Source organism: Aspergillus karnatakaensis (assembly GCF_047715665.1).
Source record: "Aspergillus karnatakaensis strain CBS 102800 unplaced genomic scaffold BJY04scaffold_6, whole genome shotgun sequence".
Taxonomy (NCBI): domain Eukaryota; kingdom Fungi; phylum Ascomycota; class Eurotiomycetes; order Eurotiales; family Aspergillaceae; genus Aspergillus; species Aspergillus karnatakaensis.
In genome coordinates, this window is record NW_027395718.1 from 164,309 (window position 1) to 189,242 (window position 24,934).

General features: G+C 53.5%; 15 protein-coding genes across 15 annotated transcripts; 6 read left to right on the forward strand and 9 right to left on the reverse strand.

The window, feature by feature from the left end:
- Positions 1 to 280: 280 nt before the first annotated feature.
- BJY04DRAFT_179772 (putative beta-galactosidase) lies at positions 281 to 3,387 on the forward strand. Its single transcript, XM_073709950.1, has one exon. The coding sequence runs from the start codon at positions 293 to 295 to the stop codon at positions 3,347 to 3,349; it is 3,057 nt and encodes a 1,018-aa protein (XP_073575277.1). The 5' UTR covers positions 281 to 292; the 3' UTR covers positions 3,350 to 3,387.
- A 134-nt stretch (positions 3,388 to 3,521) lies between these two features.
- On the reverse strand, positions 3,522 to 4,307 carry BJY04DRAFT_214262 (DJ-1/PfpI family protein; the record flags this gene model as incomplete). Its single annotated transcript, XM_073715171.1, has 1 exon — positions 3,522 to 4,307. The coding sequence occupies one exon, from the start codon at positions 4,305 to 4,307 to the stop codon at positions 3,522 to 3,524; it is 786 nt and encodes a 261-aa protein (XP_073575278.1).
- A 423-nt stretch (positions 4,308 to 4,730) lies between these two features.
- Positions 4,731 to 5,974, reverse strand: BJY04DRAFT_230995 (SDR family oxidoreductase; the record flags this gene model as incomplete). The annotated part of the gene is made up of 3 exons (XM_073719417.1): positions 4,731 to 5,422; positions 5,483 to 5,764; positions 5,825 to 5,974. 3 exons carry the CDS (start codon positions 5,972 to 5,974, stop codon positions 4,937 to 4,939), a joined length of 918 nt encoding a protein of 305 aa, XP_073575279.1. The 3' UTR covers positions 4,731 to 4,936.
- Positions 5,975 to 6,854: 880 nt separating this feature from the next.
- On the reverse strand, positions 6,855 to 7,597 carry BJY04DRAFT_179774 (acyl carrier protein). Its single transcript, XM_073709951.1, has 4 exons — positions 7,474 to 7,597; positions 7,327 to 7,407; positions 7,212 to 7,260; positions 6,855 to 7,142 (listed from the first exon to the last, which is right to left on the reverse strand). The coding sequence occupies exons 1-4, from the start codon at positions 7,528 to 7,530 to the stop codon at positions 7,078 to 7,080; spliced, it is 252 nt and encodes an 83-aa protein (XP_073575280.1). The 5' UTR covers positions 7,531 to 7,597; the 3' UTR covers positions 6,855 to 7,077.
- A 427-nt stretch (positions 7,598 to 8,024) lies between these two features.
- Positions 8,025 to 8,711, forward strand: BJY04DRAFT_179775 (RidA family protein). The gene has a single exon (XM_073709952.1). It carries the CDS (start codon positions 8,059 to 8,061, stop codon positions 8,569 to 8,571), a length of 513 nt encoding a protein of 170 aa, XP_073575281.1. The 5' UTR covers positions 8,025 to 8,058; the 3' UTR covers positions 8,572 to 8,711.
- A 10-nt stretch (positions 8,712 to 8,721) lies between these two features.
- Positions 8,722 to 9,765, reverse strand: BJY04DRAFT_214266 (uncharacterized protein; the record flags this gene model as incomplete). Its single annotated transcript, XM_073715172.1, has 1 exon — positions 8,722 to 9,765. The coding sequence occupies one exon, from the start codon at positions 9,763 to 9,765 to the stop codon at positions 8,722 to 8,724; it is 1,044 nt and encodes a 347-aa protein (XP_073575282.1).
- Positions 9,766 to 10,877: 1,112 nt separating this feature from the next.
- On the reverse strand, positions 10,878 to 12,145 carry BJY04DRAFT_214267 (NmrA-like family-domain-containing protein; the record flags this gene model as incomplete). The annotated part of the gene is made up of 4 exons (XM_073715173.1): positions 10,878 to 11,307; positions 11,418 to 11,492; positions 11,597 to 11,830; positions 11,913 to 12,145. 4 exons carry the CDS (start codon positions 12,143 to 12,145, stop codon positions 10,878 to 10,880), a joined length of 972 nt encoding a protein of 323 aa, XP_073575283.1.
- Positions 12,146 to 12,470: 325 nt separating this feature from the next.
- BJY04DRAFT_214268 (fungal specific transcription factor domain-containing protein) lies at positions 12,471 to 13,613 on the reverse strand (the record flags this gene model as incomplete). Its single annotated transcript, XM_073715174.1, has 1 exon — positions 12,471 to 13,613. One exon carries the CDS (start codon positions 13,611 to 13,613, stop codon positions 12,471 to 12,473), a length of 1,143 nt encoding a protein of 380 aa, XP_073575284.1.
- Positions 13,614 to 13,646: 33 nt separating this feature from the next.
- On the reverse strand, positions 13,647 to 14,531 carry BJY04DRAFT_214269 (Zn(II)2Cys6 transcription factor; the record flags this gene model as incomplete). Its single annotated transcript, XM_073715175.1, has 1 exon — positions 13,647 to 14,531. The coding sequence occupies one exon, from the start codon at positions 14,529 to 14,531 to the stop codon at positions 13,647 to 13,649; it is 885 nt and encodes a 294-aa protein (XP_073575285.1).
- A 345-nt stretch (positions 14,532 to 14,876) lies between these two features.
- BJY04DRAFT_214270 (RidA family protein) lies at positions 14,877 to 15,455 on the forward strand (the record flags this gene model as incomplete). The annotated part of the gene is made up of 1 exon (XM_073715176.1): positions 14,877 to 15,455. One exon carries the CDS (start codon positions 14,877 to 14,879, stop codon positions 15,453 to 15,455), a length of 579 nt encoding a protein of 192 aa, XP_073575286.1.
- Positions 15,456 to 15,461: 6 nt separating this feature from the next.
- On the reverse strand, positions 15,462 to 18,259 carry BJY04DRAFT_134658 (HET domain-containing protein). Its single transcript, XM_073708555.1, has one exon. It carries the CDS (start codon positions 17,920 to 17,922, stop codon positions 15,469 to 15,471), a length of 2,454 nt encoding a protein of 817 aa, XP_073575287.1. The 5' UTR covers positions 17,923 to 18,259; the 3' UTR covers positions 15,462 to 15,468.
- A 38-nt stretch (positions 18,260 to 18,297) lies between these two features.
- Positions 18,298 to 20,024, forward strand: BJY04DRAFT_179782 (uncharacterized protein). The gene is made up of 2 exons (XM_073709953.1): positions 18,298 to 18,487; positions 18,559 to 20,024. The coding sequence occupies exons 1-2, from the start codon at positions 18,470 to 18,472 to the stop codon at positions 19,660 to 19,662; spliced, it is 1,122 nt and encodes a 373-aa protein (XP_073575288.1). The 5' UTR covers positions 18,298 to 18,469; the 3' UTR covers positions 19,663 to 20,024.
- Positions 19,806 to 20,685, forward strand: BJY04DRAFT_134667 (RidA family protein). Its single transcript, XM_073708556.1, has one exon. It carries the CDS (start codon positions 19,949 to 19,951, stop codon positions 20,498 to 20,500), a length of 552 nt encoding a protein of 183 aa, XP_073575289.1. The 5' UTR covers positions 19,806 to 19,948; the 3' UTR covers positions 20,501 to 20,685.
- A 448-nt stretch (positions 20,686 to 21,133) lies between these two features.
- On the forward strand, positions 21,134 to 21,700 carry BJY04DRAFT_214274 (GNAT family N-acetyltransferase; the record flags this gene model as incomplete). The annotated part of the gene is made up of 1 exon (XM_073715177.1): positions 21,134 to 21,700. One exon carries the CDS (start codon positions 21,134 to 21,136, stop codon positions 21,698 to 21,700), a length of 567 nt encoding a protein of 188 aa, XP_073575290.1.
- A 727-nt stretch (positions 21,701 to 22,427) lies between these two features.
- On the reverse strand, positions 22,428 to 23,846 carry och3 (glycosyltransferase family 32 protein; the record flags this gene model as incomplete). Its single annotated transcript, XM_073715178.1, has 4 exons — positions 22,428 to 22,611; positions 22,667 to 23,172; positions 23,226 to 23,608; positions 23,675 to 23,846. 4 exons carry the CDS (start codon positions 23,844 to 23,846, stop codon positions 22,428 to 22,430), a joined length of 1,245 nt encoding a protein of 414 aa, XP_073575291.1.
- Between the last annotated feature and the right edge of the window lie 1,088 nt (positions 23,847 to 24,934).

Sequence of the window (24,934 nt, forward strand, 5' to 3'; positions counted from 1 at the left end):
GGACGGTCTTCTCCGACACCCCCGAGAGCCAGCTGGTCATGTCATGCCCGCGGGGTAATCAGCCAATCTAGCACCAATGGAGACTGGCGCTCTCTCATGTGGAGCTTACCTCCAACGCCATAATTCAAGACAATCAATGATCGCGAGACGTCTGGCGGGATTGCTGGCGGAATTGCATTGTCTGACTCATGCTGCTTGCCTGAGCTGCATCGACACGTACGTATAAGAGCCCTACCCCTCCATCTCCATCCGACCTAGAAGACAACCTCCCAGCTGCAATCACGCTGCTAAAATGTCCTTCCCTCACGCCAAACCAGACTGGAATAATCTCCAAGTCCTGCACCGAAACACCCTTCCCCCTCGCGCTCACTTCTTCTCTTACACAACCGAAGACAAGGCCCGCTCCTTCGACCGCGAGCAAAGCGAGTACGAATCGCTCAACGGCACTTGGAAATTCCGCCACGATGCTTCGCCCTTTGAAGCCCCCGAATGGGCTGAAGTCGATCCTTTGAGCTGGGCAGACATTAAAGTCCCGGGCATGTGGCAGCTGCAGGGCTACGGGCGCCCGCTGTACACGAATGTCAACTATCCTATTCATGTCGACCCACCGAATGTGCCGTTTGAGAACGAGACGGGGTCGTACTGGAGGCAGTTTACCGTTCCGAAGGAGTGGGATGGGCAGCAGATTCGTCTTCGCTTTGAAGGAGTTGACAGCGCGTTCCATGTTTGGGTGAATGGGAAGGAGGTGGGATATAGCCAGGGGAGTCGCAACGCGCATGAGTTTGATATTACCTCGTACCTTGATACTTCTGGGGCTGGGAATACAATTGCCGTTCGGGTTTACGAGTTTTGCGATGGGAGCTATATTGAGCGGCAGGATCAGTGGCTGCTGTCGGGGATCTTTCGAGATGTTTACCTTGTCGCTTTTCCTCAGCAGACTATCCAGGATTTCGATGTTGTTCCGGAGCTTGATGACAGCTTTACTACCGCTACCCTGCGCTCTCGCGTCATGGTGCAAGGTGAAGCCGGGGACGTCACAGCGAAACTATACTCCCCCGATGGTTCCCTGCTTAAAGAGGACTCTTTCAAATCATCCGACAGCAGCGCCATCACTGTTTCTGGAGACGATCTCAAACTCTGGTCTGCGGAAGACCCAGTCCTCTATACTCTAACTCTGACCTTTGCCGACCGCACCGTCTCCCAGCGCGTTGGCTTCCGCCGCATCGAGCGCAGAGATCCCAACTTCTTTATCAACGGCAAGCCCATCGTCTTCTACGGCATGAACCGACACGAGCACCACTACCTCTACGGCCGTGCTGTTCCGTACGAAGCGATGCGCGCAGATCTGATCCTCATGAAGCAGCACAACATCAACGCTCTCCGTTGTCCCCATCAGCCTAATGATCCCCGCCTTTACGATGTCTGCGATGAGCTTGGTTTGTATGTGATCGCCGAAGCCGATCTCGAAGCCCACGGCTTCGCCACCGTCGAGCTCTCAAACATCAAAGACAAAAACCTCAAGTCGACCCGGGACATCCAGGAGGAATCGTACGTTCTCGCCGCAAAGTGGACCTCCGACAACCCCGAGTGGAAAGACGCATATCTCGACCGCGCGGTGGAACTCGTACAGCGCTTCAAAAACTATCCTTCCATCGTCTTCTGGTCTCTCGGCAACGAGGCCTTTTATGGCAGAAACCATGCAGAGATGTACAAGTGGATCAAAAACGCGGACCCCACGCGCTTGGTTCACTACGAGGGAGATCGCGAGGCGATCAGCGCGGATATGTACAGCTGCATGTACTACAGCATCGACGAGATGAAGGAGCATGTGACAAAGTACACGGATCGTCCACTGATTCAATGCGAGTATGGCCATGCGATGGGTAACGGACCAGGAGGATTGTGGGATTACATCAATGCGTTCCGTACGGAGAAGCTGCTTCAGGGTGGTTTCATCTGGGAATGGTGCAACCATGGTCTGCTGAAGCGCGAGGGGCAAACAGCGTACTTCGCGTATGGAGGAGACTTCAACGATCATCCTAACGATGGCGACTTTGTGATGGACGGCATGACCTTCTCCGACCACTCGGCTACGCCTGGCTTGACGGAGTACAAGAAAGCCATCGAACCGGTTACTGTGACCAAAAACGGCGAGAACTTGGTCATCAAGAGCCACTACGAGTTCATCGATCTCAGTCACCTCCAAGCGTCATGGCATCTCGTCAGCGAATCCGGCAAGACCGAAGCCCAACATCTCGATCTCCCAACAATCAAAGCCGGCGAGTCTGCAACAATCAAAATCCCAACGACCACCCGCTCCGCCAACACCTGGCTCACCATCAACTTCACCCTGCGCAACGACACAAAGTGGGCATCAGCCGGCCACGAGATCGCATGGGCTCAGATCCCGCTCTTCGACGAGACCAACCTCCCGCTCGCACCAAAGATCTCCACTCCAACAGCCCCCTACTCCATCCGCGAGAAGAACGGCCGTCTACTCATAACAACTCCCTCCTTCTCCTCAACCCTAACCTACGACCTCATCCGCGGCAACCTGCAATGGTCCGACTCCTCCGGCCAAATCCTCACCAAAGGCCCCGAGCTCAGCATCTACCGCGCCCTCACCCAAAACGACCTCGGTGGAGAAAGCGACGGACAGATCTGGAAGCAATTCCAAGTCCCAAGCGCCAAAATGCACGTCCGCTCTGCGGAGTGGAGTGTCTCTGACAACGGCACGGTCACTATCGTCAGCAACGTCAAAGTCGCCCCGTATATTCTCGAGTGGGCCCTCAACGCTGTGATGACCTACACGATCGCAGACGGGACCGTTCACCTGCACGTTAAGGGTGATTTCTCTGGTACACATCCGGAATATATCCCCCGGATCGGACTTACCATGTCGCTGCCGAAACACTACAACACAGCTGAATGGCTTGGCCGCGGTCCTGGAGAATCCTACCTCGACAAGAAATCCTCCGCGCGATTCGGCACATGGAGTGCGACGATCGATGAACTCGAAACATCGTATGAGTGGCCGCAGGAGAACGGCAATAGGACGGACACGCGGTGGGTGCGGGTTAGCTCGTCGAAGGCTAGCGAGCATGGCGGATCAACGATTGAAGCGAGGCTCGATACCCCGTTCAACTTTTCGTTGAGGAAGTACAGTCTTGACGATCTGGATAAATGTGGCCATCCGCATGAGCTGACGGCGTTGGATGAATCCGTGCTGAATCTGGATTACGCGCAGCATGGGATTGGGACGGGGAGCTGCGGGCCTAAGACATTTGAGGCGTATAGACTGAGGGCTGCGGCGTTTGAGTTTGGGGTTAGTCTGACGGTTGTTGAGTAGATCAGATAGAACTGCTACAGTCACAGAATGATATTGCCATGCCTTGCTTAATACACAAGTCTGCTCAACAAACTAACTATACCAGCTTTAGATACCACGCCTTCGATTGTCTCCAACCACTACGGCCAGAAATACCCTTTCCAACCTAACGTACACCTCCCTGATTCAAAAATCAAGCATCCCACCCCGGCACATCCCAAATCTCCGCAAACGGATCATGCTCCGCATCCTCATTCCTCTCAAACTCCATAATATTACTCACCCACGTCGCATTCTCCCGCCCATAAACCGCCTCAATAAACGCCAGCGTCGCATCAATCCCCGCCGAAATCCCCGACGACGTCCACACATTCCCATCAACCACCCATCTTGCCTTGGGAACCCAGTCAACCGTGTTATTGATACCCGCCTGGTTAGCAGTAACATCCCTCCATGAAGCCTTATTCGTCGTCGCGCGGCGCCCATCTAGTATCCCAGCGCGGGAGGCAAGTGCCGAGCCCGTGCAGACAGTGAGCAGGTATTGGACTTTCGGGTATGCGGCGGCAATGTAGGCGATTGTGCGGTTGAGAGATTCCCCGTAGTATGCGGTTCCCACGCCGCCAGGGACGAGGAGGACGTCTAGGTCTGGTGCTGTGGCGAAGGTGTGTGTTGGGATCATGGGTGGGTAGAAAGACGAGTTGAAGCGGTTGGCGGAGGGTTTGGGGGCCGGGGAGACGGGGTCAAGGGTTTCGGCGATTACGTGCAAGTTGAGGTGGGTGCGCAGGGCGAGGAGGCTGAGGGCTTCGAGGGGGCCGTAGATGTCGAGCATTTCGAAGGCGGGGAAGAGGAGGATGCCGTAGGTTGTTGGGGTGGAATGGGGGGTTTGAAGCTTTGCTAGGCGACCTTCTGCTGCGAGGGAGGTGGGTATGTATAAGAGGATGGCGCCGAGGGCGCGAGTGATGAGTGTAGAGAGTCTCATTTTGGATCCTGCAGATGAGAATAGGCGGCTGGTCTGTATTGAGGAATGAAATAGCGGATTGCTGGAGAGTAGTTTGGCTTTATATACACCTTCTTGACTACACTGTTTGATGATATTGGTTGAACTATACCTCAGACGCGCAAACCACCGACAGTCCAAAGAGGGAATCTCACCCCGCGCAATACGAGCAGGCAAAGGCTAGCTAAGATCTTGGAACACCCCTGCGCAAATCAATTTGCGGCTTCAGCCTAGGTAACTGTATATATCCTGAAGACTTGGCCCCCGAATTTTGAACCAGTCAACTACCACATTTAAATTGTGAGCTCTATCCGACACGGGAAGTATGCAATCCTGCGGTGACTCTGCCGATGCCAAGTCAACAGGATTGTTCTCGGCGTTTAGGGTAAAGAAATACGAGAGGCAATATAGTTGAGGCGGTTTGAGCAGAATATATACAGCAAGTATTGTTCAAGAGAAGCAGGATATGACGTCTAGCGGTGTATTGGTTCAGTGATGGCAAGGGGCAACCATTCGACGGATTGCTTATGATATCGAGTCCAGGCGTAGTCAGCATCGTCAGTCCAGTAGTGGAACATATCGATATTCACTGTAGTCCACTCCAAACAACCTTACTTATGGATAACCAACTCCTCGGCGGAAGGGATATCCTCCCCCCTCCTCAGCCTAATCATCAACAGATCCTTCTCAACAATCTCCTCCTTCCTCTTCTCCACCTCCTCAACATCCCAATTCACCGAGAAATACCGCCCAGAGAGATACTTCTTGTCACCAGAGCACAACCAGACCACACCCCCTGCAGCAAGGTCCACGCTGTCATGGATAAACGGCGCAATCAGCGGGATACTATGTCCCATATCCGTAGCCACCATTCCGGGATCAAGACTGATTGATGTAATCTCAGGATGCTCGACATGGAGGAACTCAGTGAACTTGGTCACGGCTAGTTTCGCAATCGTGTACGAGTCCATTGTAGCCGGGACATTCTGCGTGGCGACCGAGGAGAGGTTCAGGATTGTAGTGGGGGCCGTGGGTGCGTTGCCTGTGGCCTTGAGGAAGGCCTTTGTGGCGATGATTGTGCCCTTGAGATTGATTTCCTGGCGCAAGTTACATTAGCTTGAGCGCAGGAACATGGAAGTGGCAGGTGATAGCCATACCATGGTTCCCCAAAACGTATCAATGCTTGACTCGGCAATCATCTCCGATACAATAGCACCGGCATTATTGATCAGCACATGCGGCGTCCCGAGCTTGGCGACAATCTCCTCAAATGCAGCGTCGGTTCCTGGCCCATCGGTAACATCCAAAGTGAGCGGCAGTACTTTCGTGCTGGGGTTGATTTCCTTGATCCGTTGCTCTGTTGCTGCCAGTCCCTCGGCAGATCGTCCAGTTATTGCGATTCCGGCGGCGTTGGCGCGGGCGAAGGAGATGGCCATTGCCTACGAGATTAGTTAGAACTCTCGTATAATTAGCTGCTGAGGATATGCTCTATTGCTGACCTGTCCCAATCCACGGCTTGCACCAGTAATAACAACAACCTTCCCGACCTGAGAAAGCTCCGGACGAGAGGGGTCAATAGCAGGGTAAACATCGCGGTAGGAATTCTTGGTGAAGGCCATTGCCTTGACGAACGTATCTGGGTCGGCCATATCGATTGGTTAGATGTTGTTTCTCTGGGCTACTCTGTTGAATCTTCAGATCTTGCCAGGTGAGCTTTATGTGATGGAGGTTTGACATGGCTGGAACTGGTGCAGATTTATAGAACGAAGAGACCTACTTGTGCCAGATCGACAAGATTCCCATTTCTGGCCTAATTCAGCTAAGGCAGCCCACTAGATCTTGGCTATGGATGCCTTTTTGATTATACTATCACTCGATATCTAAATCGAGCAGCTGTGGATGGTCCCACAGAAAGTAGTAGGTGGACTATGTATCCATTCTTCTGGGTAGTGGATCGATTCTATCCGGATTCCCACCAAGCAATGAAGATGAAGCTGCGTGATTATCTGAGCAGTTGAAGCACAGAACATACGCGCGCTCACCTGGGCAGCCTCGTCTATTGGCTCGGAACGGCATGTACGTTTTCGAAACAAGGGCGATATAGCTTTTACTGAGAGCTTCGAGCGATTTCGCGACCTTTCACCCTACGCAAGAGCCTCAAAGCACTATGACCATAGATAGAGGGTCTAATACCCATCTTCTTTATCATTTCTTCTGCTTTGCTACTTTGCAGTCCATCTGGAGTATACATGTGGGTGGTCTGATTGGGTATCTCGTAAACTTGTGGGGACCGGCACGCCTAACGAAGTAGACTGACTCTGTAAGAGAAAGTCCGGCTTGATAAAGCGTACAGGAGAAAGTCCCCGAGCGATCTGTCAGCAAGATCTTGTTAAGCAGACTCCTAGTGACCCGAGATTGAATCTTTATTCGTGGTATAGCTTGGTAAGCCAAGATTGGACAGCTCGGCGAGACTCGCCGAAGAACAAGAGCCCCATTCTGCTATCCTAGGCCCACAACCCCTAATTATGAGCCAATCGAGGTTGGTAGGAAAGGAAAGTACTCCGGAGTAGCTCAATCCATGCTTGCAGCATGTGAATCTTGTTGCGATCTAGGTGACTGCAACTTAGGCTGATATTACTGGATATACTCCATGATCATTCGGCGAAAGATCCGTCTTTTCAGATTCCAATGAACAGCAATCAAAGCGAAAATACAAAGATAGATGTGCTCAGTCCCAAGCAACTAGCCTGTCTCAGCTCGCTTCTTCGCCTGTCTTCTCCTCCACTAAAGAGCTAACGTAGCTCACTGCATCTCCGACTTTAACTCTCACTCATTAGCACCCATGCTCTTACCAAAACTAACCCCGAGATATGTGCGTGTACTAACCAGTCTGAATCTGCGCCCCGATCTCATCCGAAATATCGATCTCGAATTGCTAGAAATTTATACAATCAGGACATGTTCATAGCTAGAAGGTCTAGCCTTCAGTGAGGCAACGTACCTCCTCAAGTGCCATCAAGATCTCCGTGACATCGATCTCATCAGCTCCAAGGTCATGTTGGAGATCGGATTCGTGGGTGAACTATTTCCATCAGTGTAGATTAACTTTGTCCGCTCGATTAGGGTGAGCAAGGAGATGGAAACTCACTTCGTCGATTCCGAGGAACTCGCGGATGATTTGGTGGACTTCAGCTTCGATATCCATTGCGACTCCCGGAACTGCACTTGGAGATGAATACTGAGTATATTGAAGGGGTTTGCGAGGGGTTTAGCACGGAGAAGACTCGAAACAGGATAGCAGAGCGGCAGGGAGCACCTTTTATATGAAAACAGGGTAAATTGAGGGGTTCAGCTCGCCATCTGCCAGCTTCCATACAGTTCTCCCCGCGCCGCCACGTGGTTCCGTTGGGTTAGGGTTAGGATCTGTTGTTATACCCTCCTTCACAATACCCCGCTATGCTGTAGCTAATTATATCCAGTTCCTCTCTTGCATGCTTGGCCATTGTATACTACTCTGTCTTTCTCAGCAACACACTCGGTGGAAAGCTGCTATCCCCTACGCCCTACGCCACTAAGACGCTTATCGAAACCCGGGCACTGGGCGCCGGGCACCTACATCGTTGCACCACTGCTAAGCCTCAGCATGCCATACACCATATATCCGTACATTTAACTTCCCTGTTTCCACTTCATACAATCCAGAATCGCACCAAAGAACGATTATCTACTCAACATGCCCCCAACATCTACCCCAATCGTCCAAACCGCCACCCGCCCCAACCTCCCTCCAACTTCAACCCCGTCCTCCGACATCTCTATTGTCCCCTTCCCGCCCTCCTCCCCAATCCTCCTCTTCATCCGTACCTCCTCCAAAACCGGCCATCGAGTCCTCACCCCCGCCGACGCGCCCTGGCAAGCCTCTCAACTTCCGCGCTCCTTTGACGAACAAGCCGCCAACGCATTCGCCCATATCCGCGAGAGCCTAGCGCTCGCAGGCGCAACGCCTCGAGATGTAACCAAGCTCACAATCTACCTTGACCAGGCGTGCCGGCTGTCGGAGAAAAAGAGGAAGCAGGTTGATGAGGCTCTGACGAGGTTTCTGACGGATGATAGGGGGGAGGTCCATCGGCCTGCTGTCTCGATTATGGCAGTTTTTAGTCTTGCTTTTGAGATTAATGTTGTCAAGGTTGCGGTTGAGGCGGAAGCTGTTGTGGGGTGGAATGCGCCGCCGGGGTATGAGGCATGATTATGGACAGTTTTCTCAGGGGATTGCTGGGATATACACTGTATGGAGTTTTGCGGTACATGGATTGTATGATCGATACAATGATTGTAGCTACACACTGTCCGTGACTCAAAGATAATAAACAAACATAGCTACATCACAACCACACCCTCACTTCTCCCCCTCAAACCTCCCCGACGCAACCGGCGCCGCATACCCCTTAAACTCCCCCGTTTCCTTCAAAAGAAGTGGCATCTCATCCTCAGCCAGCGACGCAAACGTCCTCTCCTCCCTGGCCTCCCACCCAAGCGCCCTCAACCTTGTCGCCCGATTCCGCGCATTCGACCCCACCACAAGACCCGAGTACTCCCCAAACAAATCGCCATAGTTCTCGCGCGGTATCGTTCTCGGAATTGGATCAGAAACCCTCCCGGCTTTATGCAGCAGCCGCCCAATCTCCGCCACGCACTCGCCCCAGCTGAGCTCCTCGCCGTTTTCGCAGAAGAAGTACGGGTTGCTGCGCACCTCAGCAGCAGGTGTTTGCTCTAGGTAGTGCAGAAGAAACATGTACCCGCGCGCGAGATCCTTGACGTGCACTTGGTTCCACACCGACAAGCCCTCGCCAATCATACCGGGGTAGCCGTGCTTGATGGCGTAGCGGGCGAGGGTAGGCAATTGGATAGAGAGGCGGCTGTCCTGGCCGACGCCGTAGATGACGGGTGGGATCATGATGGCGAGTTTTGCGTGCGAGGCTAGATCCCTGCTGGCGTTGACGATGGCCAGGTCGATCTCACGGTGGGCGGCGGAGTCGGGGAGGGCGTCGATGGCGGCAGGCGTTGCGTCGTCATAGATAAAGTCGTTCTTCGTGGAGCCTTCGGAGGTGTCGCCGAGGAGGCTGGCGCCGCTGGTGTGGATGTAGATTGTTTCCTGGGCTTTCTGGGTGCGCTGTGCGATTCCGGCTAGGATGGCTTGCACGGAGGGGAGGTCGTCGGCGGTGGCGGTGTGGATGACTATGTCGCTTGCTGCTGTTTGGCTTGTTATCATGCTGCTGTCGCTGAGCGAGCCTAGGATTGTTTTGATGCCTTGGTCGTGGAATGCTGCTCGGGCGGATTCGCGGCGGACGAGGGTCGTGAAGTCGTAGTTTTTGTCCTGGCGTAGCAGGCTAAGTATCTCGCCACCGATTAGGCCGGGGCCGATGAGGAAGACGGAAGGCATACTGGAATCTTTATTATGACAATGATGATCCATGAGTGCGAGGTGGTGTGTTTATAAGGCTGCTTCGGGAGGGCCGGCTATATGCTTTACTAATAGGTTCGCATCTTTGAAGTTATTTGTTATTTGATAGAAATCAAGTTGTGGGGCCCATCTGTAGCCGCATTAGCAGTGCGAGACATGTTATTTTGAAATCGATAGATATGTGCATCGGGGCTGGTTTTGCATCTCCGCAGCCCTCCCTGGGAGTATCGTGCCCTATGCACTGTGGCTGCTAAATGTTCCATCATTTGCAAACTCTGACCGCGAATCTGTACCTACTAGAGCAAGAGCGAGATTTGCAGGACAGCCAACGTTGAACGAACTGCCGGGGAGACCCACGCATGTTGCCGATAGACGGACAGACCAGCACAAACCCCCCACCTCGGGGGCCCAATGATCGACCATTGCGCCGATTTATCTCCAAGCCAAGCAATATGCGTATCGAGGGAGGGCGGGCGGTATTACGGATATACCCCGCGGGGGTACAACGGCAAATTCTAGCATCGGCTGCCTTCCTGCCTGTTCTCCATTCCTACAACCATCCCTATAATCACCTCAGTTGTCGTGTAAGCAGCTCAGAAGCTACTGGATTTCTCGCGCTTTCTAAGCTCTAACTTGCTGGTCATCCTACCTTTGTCGTGACGCCTTTTCCAAACTACTGGAAAAGCTATCTACAACAATGCCCTACCCTACCGAAGCCCTCATTGTCCCCGCACTCGGGGCATCCCCCCAGCTCCGTCCTGTGATTCTGGACACACCCCGGGATGATGAGCTCCTCGTTAAAATTCATGCCACGGGAATCTGCCATACCGATATCGCTTGTATGGAGGGCAATCTCCCGGCCGAGTTCCCCTGTGTCCTTGGGCACGAAGGTGAGCCAATACCGCATCTACTCTCTAGCACCGACATTCTGAGCACATCCGAAAGCCCAATCCTCCCTATCCGTAGGCATTAAACTATGTCACGTTGAGCACCTGCAATTTTTTGATTCGAGAGCGACATTCGAGGCTGGACGCTGAGTCGAGAAGTCAATCTATGAACGCTATAGACGAGCCCTATTGATATACAATAAATCAACCCACAGAAACAAACCGCTCAAAGCACCTCTCCCATCCCTCCCACACCTCCGCCGGCAACTCACGATACTCACCCAGCTTTCTCTTACCCAATAAACCCTTCACATCCGCCTTCTCATACCCAGGCACATCCCAAAAGTCATACCCCACCATCTGCACCTGCTCGCCCGACCCCCAGATGCTCCTACAGTACGCCGCCAGCGTCATCCTATCGCCAGCCGCAAGACCGGTCTCAATCTCTTCCTTGACCGACTGCGCGGACTGCACGGCTGTACGGGGGGGCGTGCCGTGGGCTAGGGTCAATGCGTCGGCGACCTCGTGGCCTATCGGGCGCAGCTCGCAAAGGGCGATTGTGCGATCGGTGAGCGCGGAGATGGGTGTGGTGGCGAAGAGGGAGACGTAGGCGGACGCGACGTAGGTGCGTGTGCTGGGTGGGAGGAGTGGTCAAGTGATGGATTGATCCCATGTAGTTTTGGGGGATAGGGTAGGATATTGTGGGCGGGAGGAAAGGTGATAGAGTCACCTGCAAATACATACCACAGATTCAACGGGTTATGCTCGCTGTCGCCCGTAAACAGGATCTTGTTGTTGCGACGGTCCACGCCCATAGCCCTATAACATCGGAAATAGTAAGATGGTCAATTAATCATCCTGTCAGATGGCCTGCACATGCACATCCATCGATATGCTGACAGAGAACAATGATGAAAACTTACGGAGTAGCCAACGCAAACTCAGCAAAGTTCCCCGGCAGCACAATAGCCATAGGAATCCCCAATTTCCTTGCAGCACGCTCCACCTCATCCTTGGCCTTATTCATGGGGATCCGCAGCCCTGTGGCATCATACCGCGCAGCAAGATCCGAAGGAACAAACAGCTTCACATCGGTATGTGGAATTGCGCGAATGAGCCCGTGTTGCCGCGTGACGCCTTCATGGCCGACCAAGGAGCTACAACGCTCCATATAATGCATCAGCAGGATGTAGCTAGTAGCAAGGTGTGGGTGTATATGTATATGGATGGTGGGCTCACATGACAATATCGACATTTCTCAAAGCCAAAATGACAGCAGCTTGATTGGCTGGGTCCTCGCTGTCCAGATCAACGGCGACTGCGTCCCTGGCAACACTTTCAGGCAGCGAAGAGAGGTCTGAGCCCGGCCGGTGAAGGACTTTGATAGGGGCGCCGGAGGCAATGAGGGCCGCGACGATGGCTGAGCTGGCCCAGCCGCGGTGGCCGTAGACTGCGATGCTGTTGAAGGGCATGGTACTGGCCTGACTGTAGTTCTTTGCGTACTGGTCTTTGGCAGTGTGTTTGGCAGTGGAGCGGGCGGTCTTATAGCTTGAAAGGTACCCGCGGGCCGGCGAGGATGCTTGATAGCGGTCCAATCATGAGACCATACAGAGGCAGATATGGGACTGGTGGGGTTGATGTGCATTTTGCACTGTTTGGACTGTTTGGTTTTCTTGCGCTATGGGTCTTCTCCATTAAAAGAATTATAATAGGTCTTGATATGTGCTGATAGCGCGGGAGATGCAATTAGGGACGGCAGATATAGGACGAACGCCAGATCCTCCGTCCTCTACAGACCTAATGGAACTGACTGGTGAATGGCGTCGGAAAAAAATTAGGCAAGAGCATATAATCAGACAGATCAATTCCCAAGCTGCGGTCGTAGTCCATCCTGGCCTCTGCGCCAGCCCAAGCCGAAAATGAATCCTCGGGAATTTGCGCATGACTGTTGCTGTGAGTCGCTGAATTAGCTGAGAGGTTACTTCCGTGTCCATGCTCCATACTCGCGGGACCTCGGCCGAGTCTCTGACCAGACGGCGGCAAATCCTCGCCGGCATTGCTGTTTACATGTCCATGTACATCCGCGCTATTGACATTATCGTTGGCTGAGAGAAATTCAAACACCTTCAACGCCCACACCCCCGGATCCCATGTATTCTGCGCCTGCGTGAGCAGCATCTGGCAATTGTCAAAGCTGGAGCGGATCATGCGGGCCAGCGTCGGATTGCCCGTCTGGCCGTGCGCTTGCTGGTAGAGAATTATACCGGCGACAAAGAAGCCCGGGAATACCTCGTGTGGGAGACCCGAGAGGTCATTCTGCGTCATCAGTTTGATTGCGCTGCTGGAGGTTGTAAGCGCTGAAGTCTCCGTTGCGGCGGTTGAGTCGTAGCCAGCAGAGCCGGGGAATGAGACGGGCGGAGAAGGTTGGCTGGGCATTGGTTGTGCTTGTGGTTGGCACGGCTGGTCCATGTGCAGCAGCATCGTGTGGTAGTGGAATAGAAGATCTAGGTGGACTGCTGTCTTGGATGCTGGGGGTTGGCCTGGTACGCTTTGTAGGGCGCTTGGGAGATGGGCCTTCCACGTGGCGAGTTGGCCCTGAAGGAGCTCGACGGTTGATCCCTGGGTTGCCGGGCCGAAACGAAAATATATGATATTTCGGAGAATGAGCGACAGTTTGGTGACGTGGATCTGGTACTCAAATGACTCGCGGCAGCCGCAGGTCGAGGAGTCTCCGTGTTCGTCAGCAAAGTCCTCCACTGTCAACATGTTCATGTCGCATTGGAACATGTTGATCCGGAAGGGTCGGCCGAGTAGAGCTGAGCAGTGAGCATCCCGGACGGCCAACGTCCACCAGATGCGCTTGAGCAGATGGGGGTCGCTGGAGTGGCCGCTGGTTACGTTGACGCCAGTCCGGCGATGGATGCCTAGAGCCACGGCCATGGTGACCCCGAGATCAATCCACGAGCAGGGATTCTAATAGCAGTCCATCTGAGGGCCCTTGAAGCTAAGTAGGATGGCCACCTTGACTAGGATGAGCTTATTGTTGTCGTAATTAAGATCGAACAGAGCTTTGGCTCTGTTGTAATACACCCGGCGGGCTTGTGCGCGAGAGGCAAACCCAGCCTTGTAGGCAATGGATAGCTCGCCAAATGTGACTGCAATGAAGCATACAGAATGTAGCAGGATCCACGGCAGTTTCCGCTCCTGTTGCGCCTTGCGGAGGTCGATCGGGTTGACTACCGAGTAGATGGGATAGAAGCGATCAAGGAAGATGGTGATCATCTCGTCCATGATTTCAGTAGAAGGGTATATGAAGGCCCCCTTGGCCTTGAGCAAGTCAATATCATGGGCTGCAAGATGTTTAGGATGGATGTTCTCCTCCACCACCACCAGGGAGTCTACGCGCTCGCTGGGGTCGTGAAGGCCGGCGTTCCTATCTGGCCGAAGCTGCAAGGCAAATGTCAAGGGCGAGGGCTCTCCGAATAGAACTAGCTTCGCCTTGCACAGGTCCTCGCGACCGGCCTGGCCGAGAAAATCCTCGAACATAGCCGATAGCGAGCGCTGGCCGGGTGAACTGGCCGCAACGGTCGGCGGCGTACTGACTGGTGGGCCAGTCAAGTCTACACCATTTAAGTCGGTTGATTCTGGTACAGGGGCATTGGCCTTCCGGTGGAGTTTTCTTCGGTCGTAAGTTCCTCGCTGCGAGGTAATCAGGGTGCAGTACGAGATGTTGTCCATGCGGCATCGGCTACAAGGGCAGCCTCCCTGGGTGGCGTCGCATTTGACCTTGCGGCGGCTGCATCTCTGGCAGGCTTTGGAGGCTCGCAGTCGCTGTTTGCCGGCAGCTGGAGACGACATATGGATGATATCCGCGGCATTGGGAGTATCAGAGACTTTCCTTGCTGTGGGAGACCAAAAGGTTAGCCACTTACCATTTGTAAGCCGTTCCAGTTCCGTCGATATCCATATAGCCGTGGCTGCCTGGAGCATATAACCGAAGATCGAGAATAGAAACTAACTATAAACTATAGAACAATATACGTCGATCAAAAAGCTACTCTACAGTGTACACCGCTAGTTACAAAGATAGTTAGGTAGAGATCTCCTCAGCCTCGTATCCCCAGCCCCCTCACCCCTCCCTCACCTCCAACCTCACCTCACCTCACCTCTCAACATCTCCACCTTCATCACCACACAAAAGCAATGTCTCTAATTCAAACCGCCTCACTCCCCCGCCGCTACCCTCCCCGACCCCCTCAAAGCGACATAACTGTTATCCCCTTCCCCCCGGACACCCCCACCCCGACTCTGGGCCTCTTCACCACCTCCGCACAAAGCGGCGTCCCACTACCAACATACAACCCCAAAACACGCACCTGGAATGAAGCAACCGTTGCATTACCATTCAAGGAACAAGCGGCCACGGCCTTTGCCAAAGTCAGGGAAGCATTGAGGTTGAAGAATATCAAGCCGAAGGATGTCACCAAGATCACCGTCTACCTTGATGGCATGCTGAGAATGAGCTCGAATAAAAAGGAGCAGTTAGACGCCGCCGTGAGGGGGTTTATGGCAAATGGCGCGAGGGAGTGGCGCGGGCATTGGCCGGCGCTGACGATATCGTCGGGGTATCAGCTGGATGGGAGCGATGTGGCCGTTGAGGTGGAGGGGGTTGTTCGGTGGGCTGGACCTTCTGAATCTGGACTTGACCAGGGGCAGGGAGAAGGGAATGCAAAGGGCAAAGGGAGAGTCCCACAGACGGGGGAGGATCTGCCGCCCAGCTAAACAGAAAACTGATCTATATCAAGTAGAACCACTGATTCTTGATCCCTCTTGGTCTCTGAACGGCCTTGGCCTCGCCGTCCATCATCCCATGTACATAGCACTCCCCGATCATCTCATAGCAGGTCCCCGGCTCGTGAATACACCCGTCTGGCTGATGATGCGATTCGGTCTCGAGATGTTGTTGCTTCCTGCTGGATTCCACCTCCCGCAGCAGAATCGGCACACTACACCCGTTGATAATACAGACCTGGTCGCCCTTCTTCGCTCCTCGAGGGACGAGCGACAACGCCCCGTCATCGAGGATCGCTAACCGTCGTGCCCAGACTGTCTTTTGGACTCGTTCGAGATACCCACGGACATGGTCTTGGAGGACTCGCGTAAGAACCTCGGTCACGTTCAGGTCGCCCTGCTGAGGGCGATACTCAAAGGCTCGCTGACAGGCTTTTTTCCACAGATTACCCGGTCGCTCGCCCTTGTCGTTGCGGTCGCCGACGAGAGTCTGCCAGAAGTGCTCGGGGGGAGGAGTGGACGGGTTATTCCATTGCACGGCTTCGGTCCACTCGCCTGGTATCACGCCAGAGATCGCAGGGGATGTTTTGATCTTGATTGCCCCTAGTACAAAACCCATGACAACCAAACGGGGCTTGCAGCCCTCGGATTCGTCAAAGTGCCATAGCGCGGGGGTGTTCTTGGAGGCTCTGTAGAATACGGGACCCGGGCCAGGCCCGCCAACCAAGGGATCCGCATTGACGCGTGTATAAACGCCATTCTTGGCCAGGCCAAAGGCGTTTTTTGACGTTGTGGGAATCCACGATGGAAGGGGCTGTGGGAAGAGAGCTGTTGGAATGGGGGCCCAAGGACGGCAAATCATGTCGAGCGAGTTGGAGGTTCTGAAGGTGAAATTGAGGACGTCGACGCAGACTTCGTAGAGGGACTTTGTGTAGTCGACTGGGATGTGGCAGTCTTTGTAGTTTCTGGACCAGCGCTTTGCGGCTTTCATTGCCGGGCCTTCTGCGAGGAATGATGATATCGAGCTATACGAGCTTGAGGCACGGTGATGAGGAGGGCTCAGACCTAGGATCTGAAGACGCAAGGGCGATTGGGACCTAGGACGGTCGGCGGATAGGAGAGAAGGCGGAGGCATCTGAGAAGCTGTTGGTGGAGTTTCCACGGGGTTTAGTACAATGGCTGGCGGATCGCTGTCGGTATTCAGGCTATCTATAGAAGTAGACAACACCTCAATCGTAGGCTCTTCTGTCTTCAAGCGCGTAAAAGGGCCATGGTGTGAGCCGCTATCTGACAGAGCTCGCTTTCTGCTTGAGTTGGCTGACAGAGTTGCGCCTAGATTTCCGTTCCCAGTCCGAGAGTCGTGATTGAGTGAGTGCGGAGGCAGCTGGGCTGGCATGATCGGCGAAGAAGGCTCATATGGGTTTGGGCTCGAGGCAAGAGGAGATAGAGATATGTAATCTGCGCTGTATACACCTTCCGCCTCGTCAGAAAGCTTGAAGCCAGGTCTTGCGTCACGAGCCATTGACAAGATTGCGTACAGCGCATCCCGAGGGTCAGATGTCTCGAAGATATGCAAAGCGCACATCAGCTCCTCCAAGGAGAGTCGCCTGCCTATGATACCTCCATCTTGCGACTTGTTGAAGATGGATGGAGCTCGATTAACAAGGCGCGCGGCGGCCGACTCCCTTAGATCTCCCAGATAATTTGAGTCATTTCGATATTCTCTGGTGTTGCAGCAGGCTCGTTCGATCCTTGGCTGGCCATCAACGAAGAGAGCGATGGCATCGGCAAACTCACCCCACGGAACCGATTCATGACCGCAGTAGACAGTGGCGGATCGCGCAAGGGCTATCTCTTGAATGATCCAGCGGCGGCTGAACCAAGGCCTTCTCATGAGCTTGGAGAGGGCGGCCCATTCCTCAATAAGCCTTGGATCTTCCATCAGGCTGTCGCTGTCATCTTGCTGGAGCTGAGTTCTCAGAAAGTCGATGGCTCTGGTGCTTTCATCATCCGCCGGGCCCAGCCAGACACAAACCTGTCTAGCATTGTTATAGATCCTCGTCATTTCCTTCACTTGGCTGCTCTTTTCGATCCCATTGTGTTGGTTGATGCAGAGGGCATCGACCCACAGAAAGCGCGGTGTGTGAGGGTCACGCAGTTGAAGTAAGGCAGCTTTGAGGTTCGGATAAACATCGACCGAATGGGGGTAATTGTCATGGATTATCGTCAGAGAGTGGCGAGGCTCGAATGGTCCCCACGAGTAGGACAGCGCGTCATACGGCTCGGGGTCAGATGCTTCGATGGTTGGAGGGTGGTCTCTCTGTAGAATCGGACGGTACAGGGTCCGCACTTGCAGAGTGCAGTGCAGCTCCTCGTTACCCTGGCCCTCATGGACAATCAGCAGGCGGAATTGACCCCGTCTTAGCTCCGAATAGAACGCACGAGCCGGATGCTCCATTTGGATGATGCCTTTGGCAATATATCTTGGTGAGATCAGTGGAACGGTTATTGAGTCACATTGCACAGGCTTCCAGGTCTCCAAAACGACAGACTCTTATGCGCTGCTGGGATGAGATGATGGAGAAAGTGAGAGAGCTGGTTTTGAGCCTCGCTTACGAGGCGAAGGTCAGTACGAGACATGGAATGGCGCCTCGCGAGGCTCGTGCTCGCTTGCAGTTGCCCAACGCTTAGAGGGTTTTGCTTTTGGCAGACATCAGCAATCAAGCAACGAATGAAATCGTCTCCGACCGCGAAACAGCCTTGTCCTGAGATAGCCTGTCGATTGGAATGATGGGCGTCGAACGACAAAGAGCGTGACGTGTCTACGCCACGACAGAGGGGCTGTGCTGCAGGTATATGAGATTTGCATCACCAGATGCAATTGACGGTATATCAGACTCTCTTGCTCCCGTCGCCTCGACTTAAGGTATCTCATTCCAATCTCCGAGCGGGGTCATCAGTACCCCTCAACGTTCAGGCCCTGTTACTGGTTCCTGTGTGCAGGGATGTATATTCCTCCCACTGTGAGTTTGCGTCAGAAATATTGACTGCCAGCAGCTTTCCAAGTTGAGGCTCAGTTCTCATAGCATTCCAGTGGAAACTAGACCATTCAGAAATCGGCCGTCGCCAACTACCTCCACAGATGGCCGACTTTCTCCCTGACGTGTCTTTAGATGCTGCCGGGCTGGTGACGATTGCAGAAATATCTGCAATCGCCCGGCGCACCACTTTAACAGGCACTTCAATCATACCAGACATATTCGTGCTCTGCCCCGGTCTACATCGCCAGCAATCGGCTTCAGAGCTAAGTAGAGGGGAGTTCCCGGCTGTGGCCGCCATGACAACGGGCTACGTCTTTCGAGTTGAAAACGCGGCGACGGTGTGCTTTTTGCAAAGAGTCGGGCAGGCAGGACATTTAACCACACTGCGAGTTACAGGGCCGACCATCCCAGACAAGCCAGAAAAAAAGCGCCCGCCAAAGCCGTCGTTTTTGAAAAGATGGATGTCGGGAATGCCGGGCATGACCCCCATGCCTGGATCACGGGAAGACCTCTTAGCTTTGGGTGCATACGTCTCTGCTGTGTTTGCGACTCCAGCGGTGCTGATAATCTACCTCTGGCTTCAAGACTGGTGGGGCGTGTTTTGCCTTCTCGCCCTAGTTCTAGCAAGGCTCTGTAACGTCATTGTGATTCGTCGCCGTTGCAAAGAGACAGGGTGGAAAGGCGCATCAGAGCCTGGCGTACAGGGCGATCTTCTCGTTCTTTTAAGCGGTGATTGCTGGATCCGTATCCAGGGTGCAGTGGATGACCTCAAAGCCGTTACTGCAGGGCAGTGGATGCATGACCGGACGGTCGGCGAGGATGTGACGTCCGCATTCGCCACTCTCCTTGTCTATGTCAGTGCAGTTCTGGTGTGCAATATCAGCAAGGTTGGCCAGGTGCTACTGTTGTCTCTTCTCATTGTCTCTGCGGGGTTGCTGTTCCTAGCGAATGCAGCGACCACGACAATGCATATGAACGGACGGAAGCTTCGGGTCGCGGGAACTCCAAAGAGATACCATCGCCGAAGGGATATGGCTGATGAGCTGATTCGGGAGACCGGAAGGACGGACTGGGCGAAGAGACTAGGGATGATTGTGCATGAGCCGGTCGACTGCGAAGAAGAGGCCGGTACACAAGATGAAACGGTGATTCTCTGACTGCATCCATGTTACCGGCGTCTGGAAGTCTTTTCATACCGTCTCTAGCTTGCGCAGCAACTGCTCCGTCCATTTATTCGATAATAATCGACTACTATATCAGCCATCGCCTATATAACCTGGCATCTATAACAAAAGCGACTAGCTAGTCATGCAATGACCACGTGCTAAACTCTTAGGAGCTTCTAGCATTCTTGGCCATGAGCTAATAAATCCTCCTTCACACTACACCACCACTCCCGCTCCTATCAAACTCACCACTACAGCCATACGGAGTAGACTCAAGATGCTTCTCTCTTCCACCCCCCTCACTCAAACCGCCAACCGCCAAGACACCCCCCCACCCGGCCCCCTCACCTCCGCCCTCTCCATCACCCCCTTTCCCCCCGGAGCCCCCACCCTCGCCCTCCTCCGCACCTCCGCGCAAGTCGCCCACAAACCACCCAGCAAACACCCGACCCCCTACGAGCGCTGGAAGGAAGACCAAACCAGATGGACCTTCAAGGAGCAAGCGCATCGCGCATTCGAGAATCTACGTGCCGTGCTAGCGCTCAGTGATGCAACTCCAAGGGATATCACCAAGCTGACGATCTACTACGATCAAGATGGGAGTGGGGCGGGGCGGAAGTTGGAGGTTGCGCAGAGGCAGCTGGCGGAGTTGGATGAGGTGATGAGGGGCTTTCTGACGTATCTGCATGAAGGCGGGGAGGGGGTGCATCGGCCGCCTTGCTCGATTGTCAATGCAAAGGTGGTGACGCATGAATTGGGGGAGTACTTGATCGGGGTCGAGGCGGAGGCGGTTGTGAGGTGGAGGGCGCCGCCTGAGTATGTGCCTTGATTATTGTGTAGTAGAGGGAGGGTTTCTGAACATACTCCTATTGATGTTTACGAGAGCTGAATTCAACCGTAGTAATCGCAATCTCGCGTTAAAAACCGTTTCGATGTATCTTTCAGCTGGCCTTAGCGCAATATATTCGGGTTACCGTTCATGAACTATATATAGGAGCTGAGATTGCTCATTGGCCATGTTCTATGAAGTATAGATTGAATTGTCACGGAGAATCGGGTCGCCGAGCTGGCCGAGGACCGACTCATCTACAGTGGGTTAAGTTTGCTGTGTATAAAGTGGAGATAACAGTCCAATAAGCTGCTGTACATTGCAGAATCATCCTGCAATAAGCAAAGCTTACATGTCTCTCCACTACAAACAGCCTAGCGTACTCTCGAGGTAGTATCTTGTCTTGCACTAATCTATGTGACTCAAAGCTTGACCAGAATCCCCGACTCCGATATCCACACTTAACAAGCACGCAAGCCGTGATTTAAAGGCCAGATTCCATTCTTTTCTCCATACCTGCCACATCCACCTCATCACACCAACAAGAGACGAAGTAGAAGTCCAGAAACATCCTCACCCAGTCAATCACCACTCATACATATCAAACCATCGCAGACAGAGCCACAACTCAAAATGACCGACTCACCACCACCCCCAATCCTCCACCTCCCAAAGTCAGCCTGCCACATCCGGCCCTTCCACGCCCACGAATCCGAATACACCACCCTCTCCAACGCAGCAAACAACCCCCTGATCGCAAAAAACATGCGCAACGCCTTCCCACACCCCTACACCCCAGCCGACTCCCAAAGATGGATCGCCTTCACGCACGCCCAACCCGTCACCACAGACTTCGTCATCGCTCTCTCCTCAACAAACGAGCTAATCGGCGCAATCGGCCTGAAACTCAAAACAGACGTTAGCTACCGCACCGTCGAGCTGGGGTACTGGATTGCTGAGGGGTACTGGGGGAAGGGGATTGCGGGGGAGGCTGTTGAGAGGTTCTGTCAGTGGGTGTGGAGCGAAGAACAGTGGGGGCATGTGTTGAGGATTGAGGCGGAGGTGTTTGATGGGAATGACGGGAGTAGACGGGTTCTTGAGAAGGCTGGGTTTGAGTGTGAGGGGAGGAAGAGAAGGGCTGCAGAGAAGAATGGGGTTGTTTTGGATGTTTGGGGGTATGCTTTGCTGAGGGCGGAGTGATGGGAGTAGATGAATGCTTTAGCAAGGTACTGACGCTAGCTACGTGACAGCGCAATAATTACCTTCTTGTTCTTGGCTCTAGGACCGCTCCTCCATACAATCTAGAGCTAGATACGCATACGCTTGTGGATCTCGGCTAGGTAGCGCTTACAGCGCACGCTGGAAGGGTTGGCCACTAACTACTAGCCAGCAATAAAGGGTCCAATCCAATGACCGGCGAAATAGAATTCTGACTGCCTGGATCCTGTAGTCAAGCTGCCCCTTTTCTTGGCATCAGATCCGTACTGACAGCGGCACAATCCGCTATCCTAGTACGTAACTGTACCGCTTTTAACGATGTTGCCTGGACGCTTCGACTCTGTAATTAGGGTTAGTAGAGGTGACGAGGGCTTTTTGACCGCTAGTGGGCTTTGCGCATGTGGATTGCCTTGCGGCGAGGCAGTAATGTTCTGGAAGTCTCACCCAATTGACTGCGGGCTGAGAGTCCAGTCAGAGGTTGTTGAGAAGAAGACGAACGACATCGGACATCTTTTTTGGAGGGAATGCAGCTGCCTAAGCTATGAGGCAAACCACTACTGGTGAGTACTGTTCCACAACTATCATCTCTTGATTATACATGAATTACGCAGCTATCAGCTAAAATGGGTATCGACATGAAGACGTAGTCGGAATTAGGGCATGCCGCATGCAGTAAACAAAAGAAAATTGGCCATGGACAATAGCAAACTCATAGTATACCATGCGCCACCTTCGACCAATCCCTACAGCGTCCAAACACCGTCCGACAGAATTTCCCGTACTCCACGCGAAGACTCCAATTCCGCCACGAGCCCTCGGCATGATGATACAACCTCGCTGCCTGATCTGTGACAGGCTTCGAGCCCATATTCCCGTATTGCCCTCGTCCAGGGCTGGTACCATCGTTAGTACACACATACAGAATCAGCAGGATAAGCGTAAACATACCTAAACCCCGTAATCGGCAAAACCAAAACATCCTCCACAAGTTTACTCCTCCCGCCATCCTGCACCCCCGACAGCGCATCCCAGCGCAGATCCGCCTTGCCCTCAAGATACTCCCTCACAGCCTCGGTAACCGCAATCGGCCCCGTCAGGTTCACCGGGTCAATGGCATTCAGCGCCTCCTGCGAGGTCTGCGAGAGGATATCCTGGTCCCGCGTGACGAGGTTCATGGTCGAGAGGAGGTTGTCGATGAAGAGGTCGATGACTGGGTGGTGCGGTGCGAAGGCAAATGCCCACTGGGTTAGTTGCACGGGGTATCCGTAGCCCATGCGCCAGTATGTATCGGTGTCTGGGAGGTTGTCGGCTTCGATGCCGACGATTGCGCCGACGGGGGATGGGGATGGGGTGGTGTAGGTTCTGCCGGTTTGCGGGTCTGTCCACGGGGTGATGTCTGTCTGGGTGATCCAGCTGGTTGGGGGTTTGAGGGGTTCGGTGTCGAGGTCGACGTACTAGTTCAGTCAGTATGAGTTCTCGGATGATGGAATGCAAGAGGGTGACGTACAACACCGCCAATCCACTTGCAGACGAGCATACGGAAGACGTCTGATCGCTCGACGTTACTGGGGAGCGCATAAAACGTAGCCTCGAGCTTTGGCTCAAATGCATGCATGAACTGCGCGATTCCGGCGTCGTCCCAAAAGATGTATGCGACATCATCGTTTTCTAACGTTGTGAGCCATTTCTCTGCGCTTTGGCGGAATGTGTCGCGCCATGTCTCGATGTTTGTGTCTTTCCACGTCTGGTGGATGATTCGGGGAATAGAGGAGTAAGGGATCTGCCGTTGGGGGTCTGTTAGAGACAGGTTGCGAGCCAGTTGGGCGGCGGCGACGACAGATTCTTGAGGAGTTATTGAGCCGTGTGTCCATGAGAGCGGGTGGTACCACGCTGTAGTGATGATTATGTGTCAGTGCTGGCATTGCAATGCATGCGCAAGGCGGCTTGGTGACTTACCTCCACCATTCCCCTTCCCGCCGCCAATGTACTTTGAGAGTAAAGGGTATTGCGTCGAGACGTCTACTACCTCTGATTTCTTGTACGCCTTGTGCAGTACATACCAATTGAGGAGGAGGAGAAGCACAATGAATACCACGGCCTGCCGCCGGAAATTCCTAGGTAAAAGCATCGTGCTGGAGGCTCAATGTGTTTTCACGTCTTAATTACCAGACACGATAAACAGGGGCAGGGCCCCGAGATAATATACTGCCCCTCACCTGGTTGGTTGTCTCGTAGCTCGACAGGAATGCGCCCAGTCGGGGAGGCTGTTACGCAGGCACCACATAATTGAGCCGTTGATCTCGGACCCCCAACGGAGTCAGGAGTTGAGAGTTCAGTTGTGCTTCTCTGGTAAAGATGGACCGTTCGTCGGCCGATGGAAATGATTGGCGTGTCGCTCGTGGAGTCGTGGATCCCAGCAGATTAGGATTGTGTGCTGCCCCAGGCGGCCAGCCCTCGCCCTCTGCGTCTCAGGCAGCATAATAAACCATGAAATGTTCTGTTCCTGCAGTGATATGGTAGCTACTGACTGACTGATGACACTCCACTAGACCCTAAGCAGCGAGGTGAATTTAGGAATCTCACTCTTGGTGGCAGGGGCGGAGGGAGAAATGGACCCTGATTCAGGGTCCGTGACAACGAGAGCGCTCGAAAGAGCAAAATCACTGCAGGATTGAATTCCACCAACTCTTGACGAAAGCCGTTGGTCAACAAAGACATTCTCTCGCCATGTGGGATGGATAGCCAATTAGAAAGGGCTGTCAGAGCATGGCTTGCATCCTGACGAGATAGAGTGGGGGTGCTCTGCATCCACTTTAGCCAACCACATTTCCACTCTATACCACGATCCTGCCCCTTCACCCTTGGTTTTCTTGGTCTTCTTGGTCTTCACTGGAGAGTCTGCAGCTGTGTTGGATGCCTTGGACGGCGTGTGAGTATAAAGTATAGGACCAAGCCCAAAGGGATTACGCATACGCCCTATTGCAGAGTTTGACTGTCTCTATGATGATTCATCTATTACATCGCAACTCTTGGTAGGCTTTCTACACCTTTCTTGGCCCGTAAATCGGATCTTCAAGTTCCACCTAGGTGTACCTCTCAACCCGCTCTCAACAACCACTACTTGCATTGAGTTCCAGGAGAAAACAATTCTTCCAGCCATAATCCTCGAGATGAGCCTCGAAATACTCTCGCCATCTTGATGCCTGCTGCCAATCG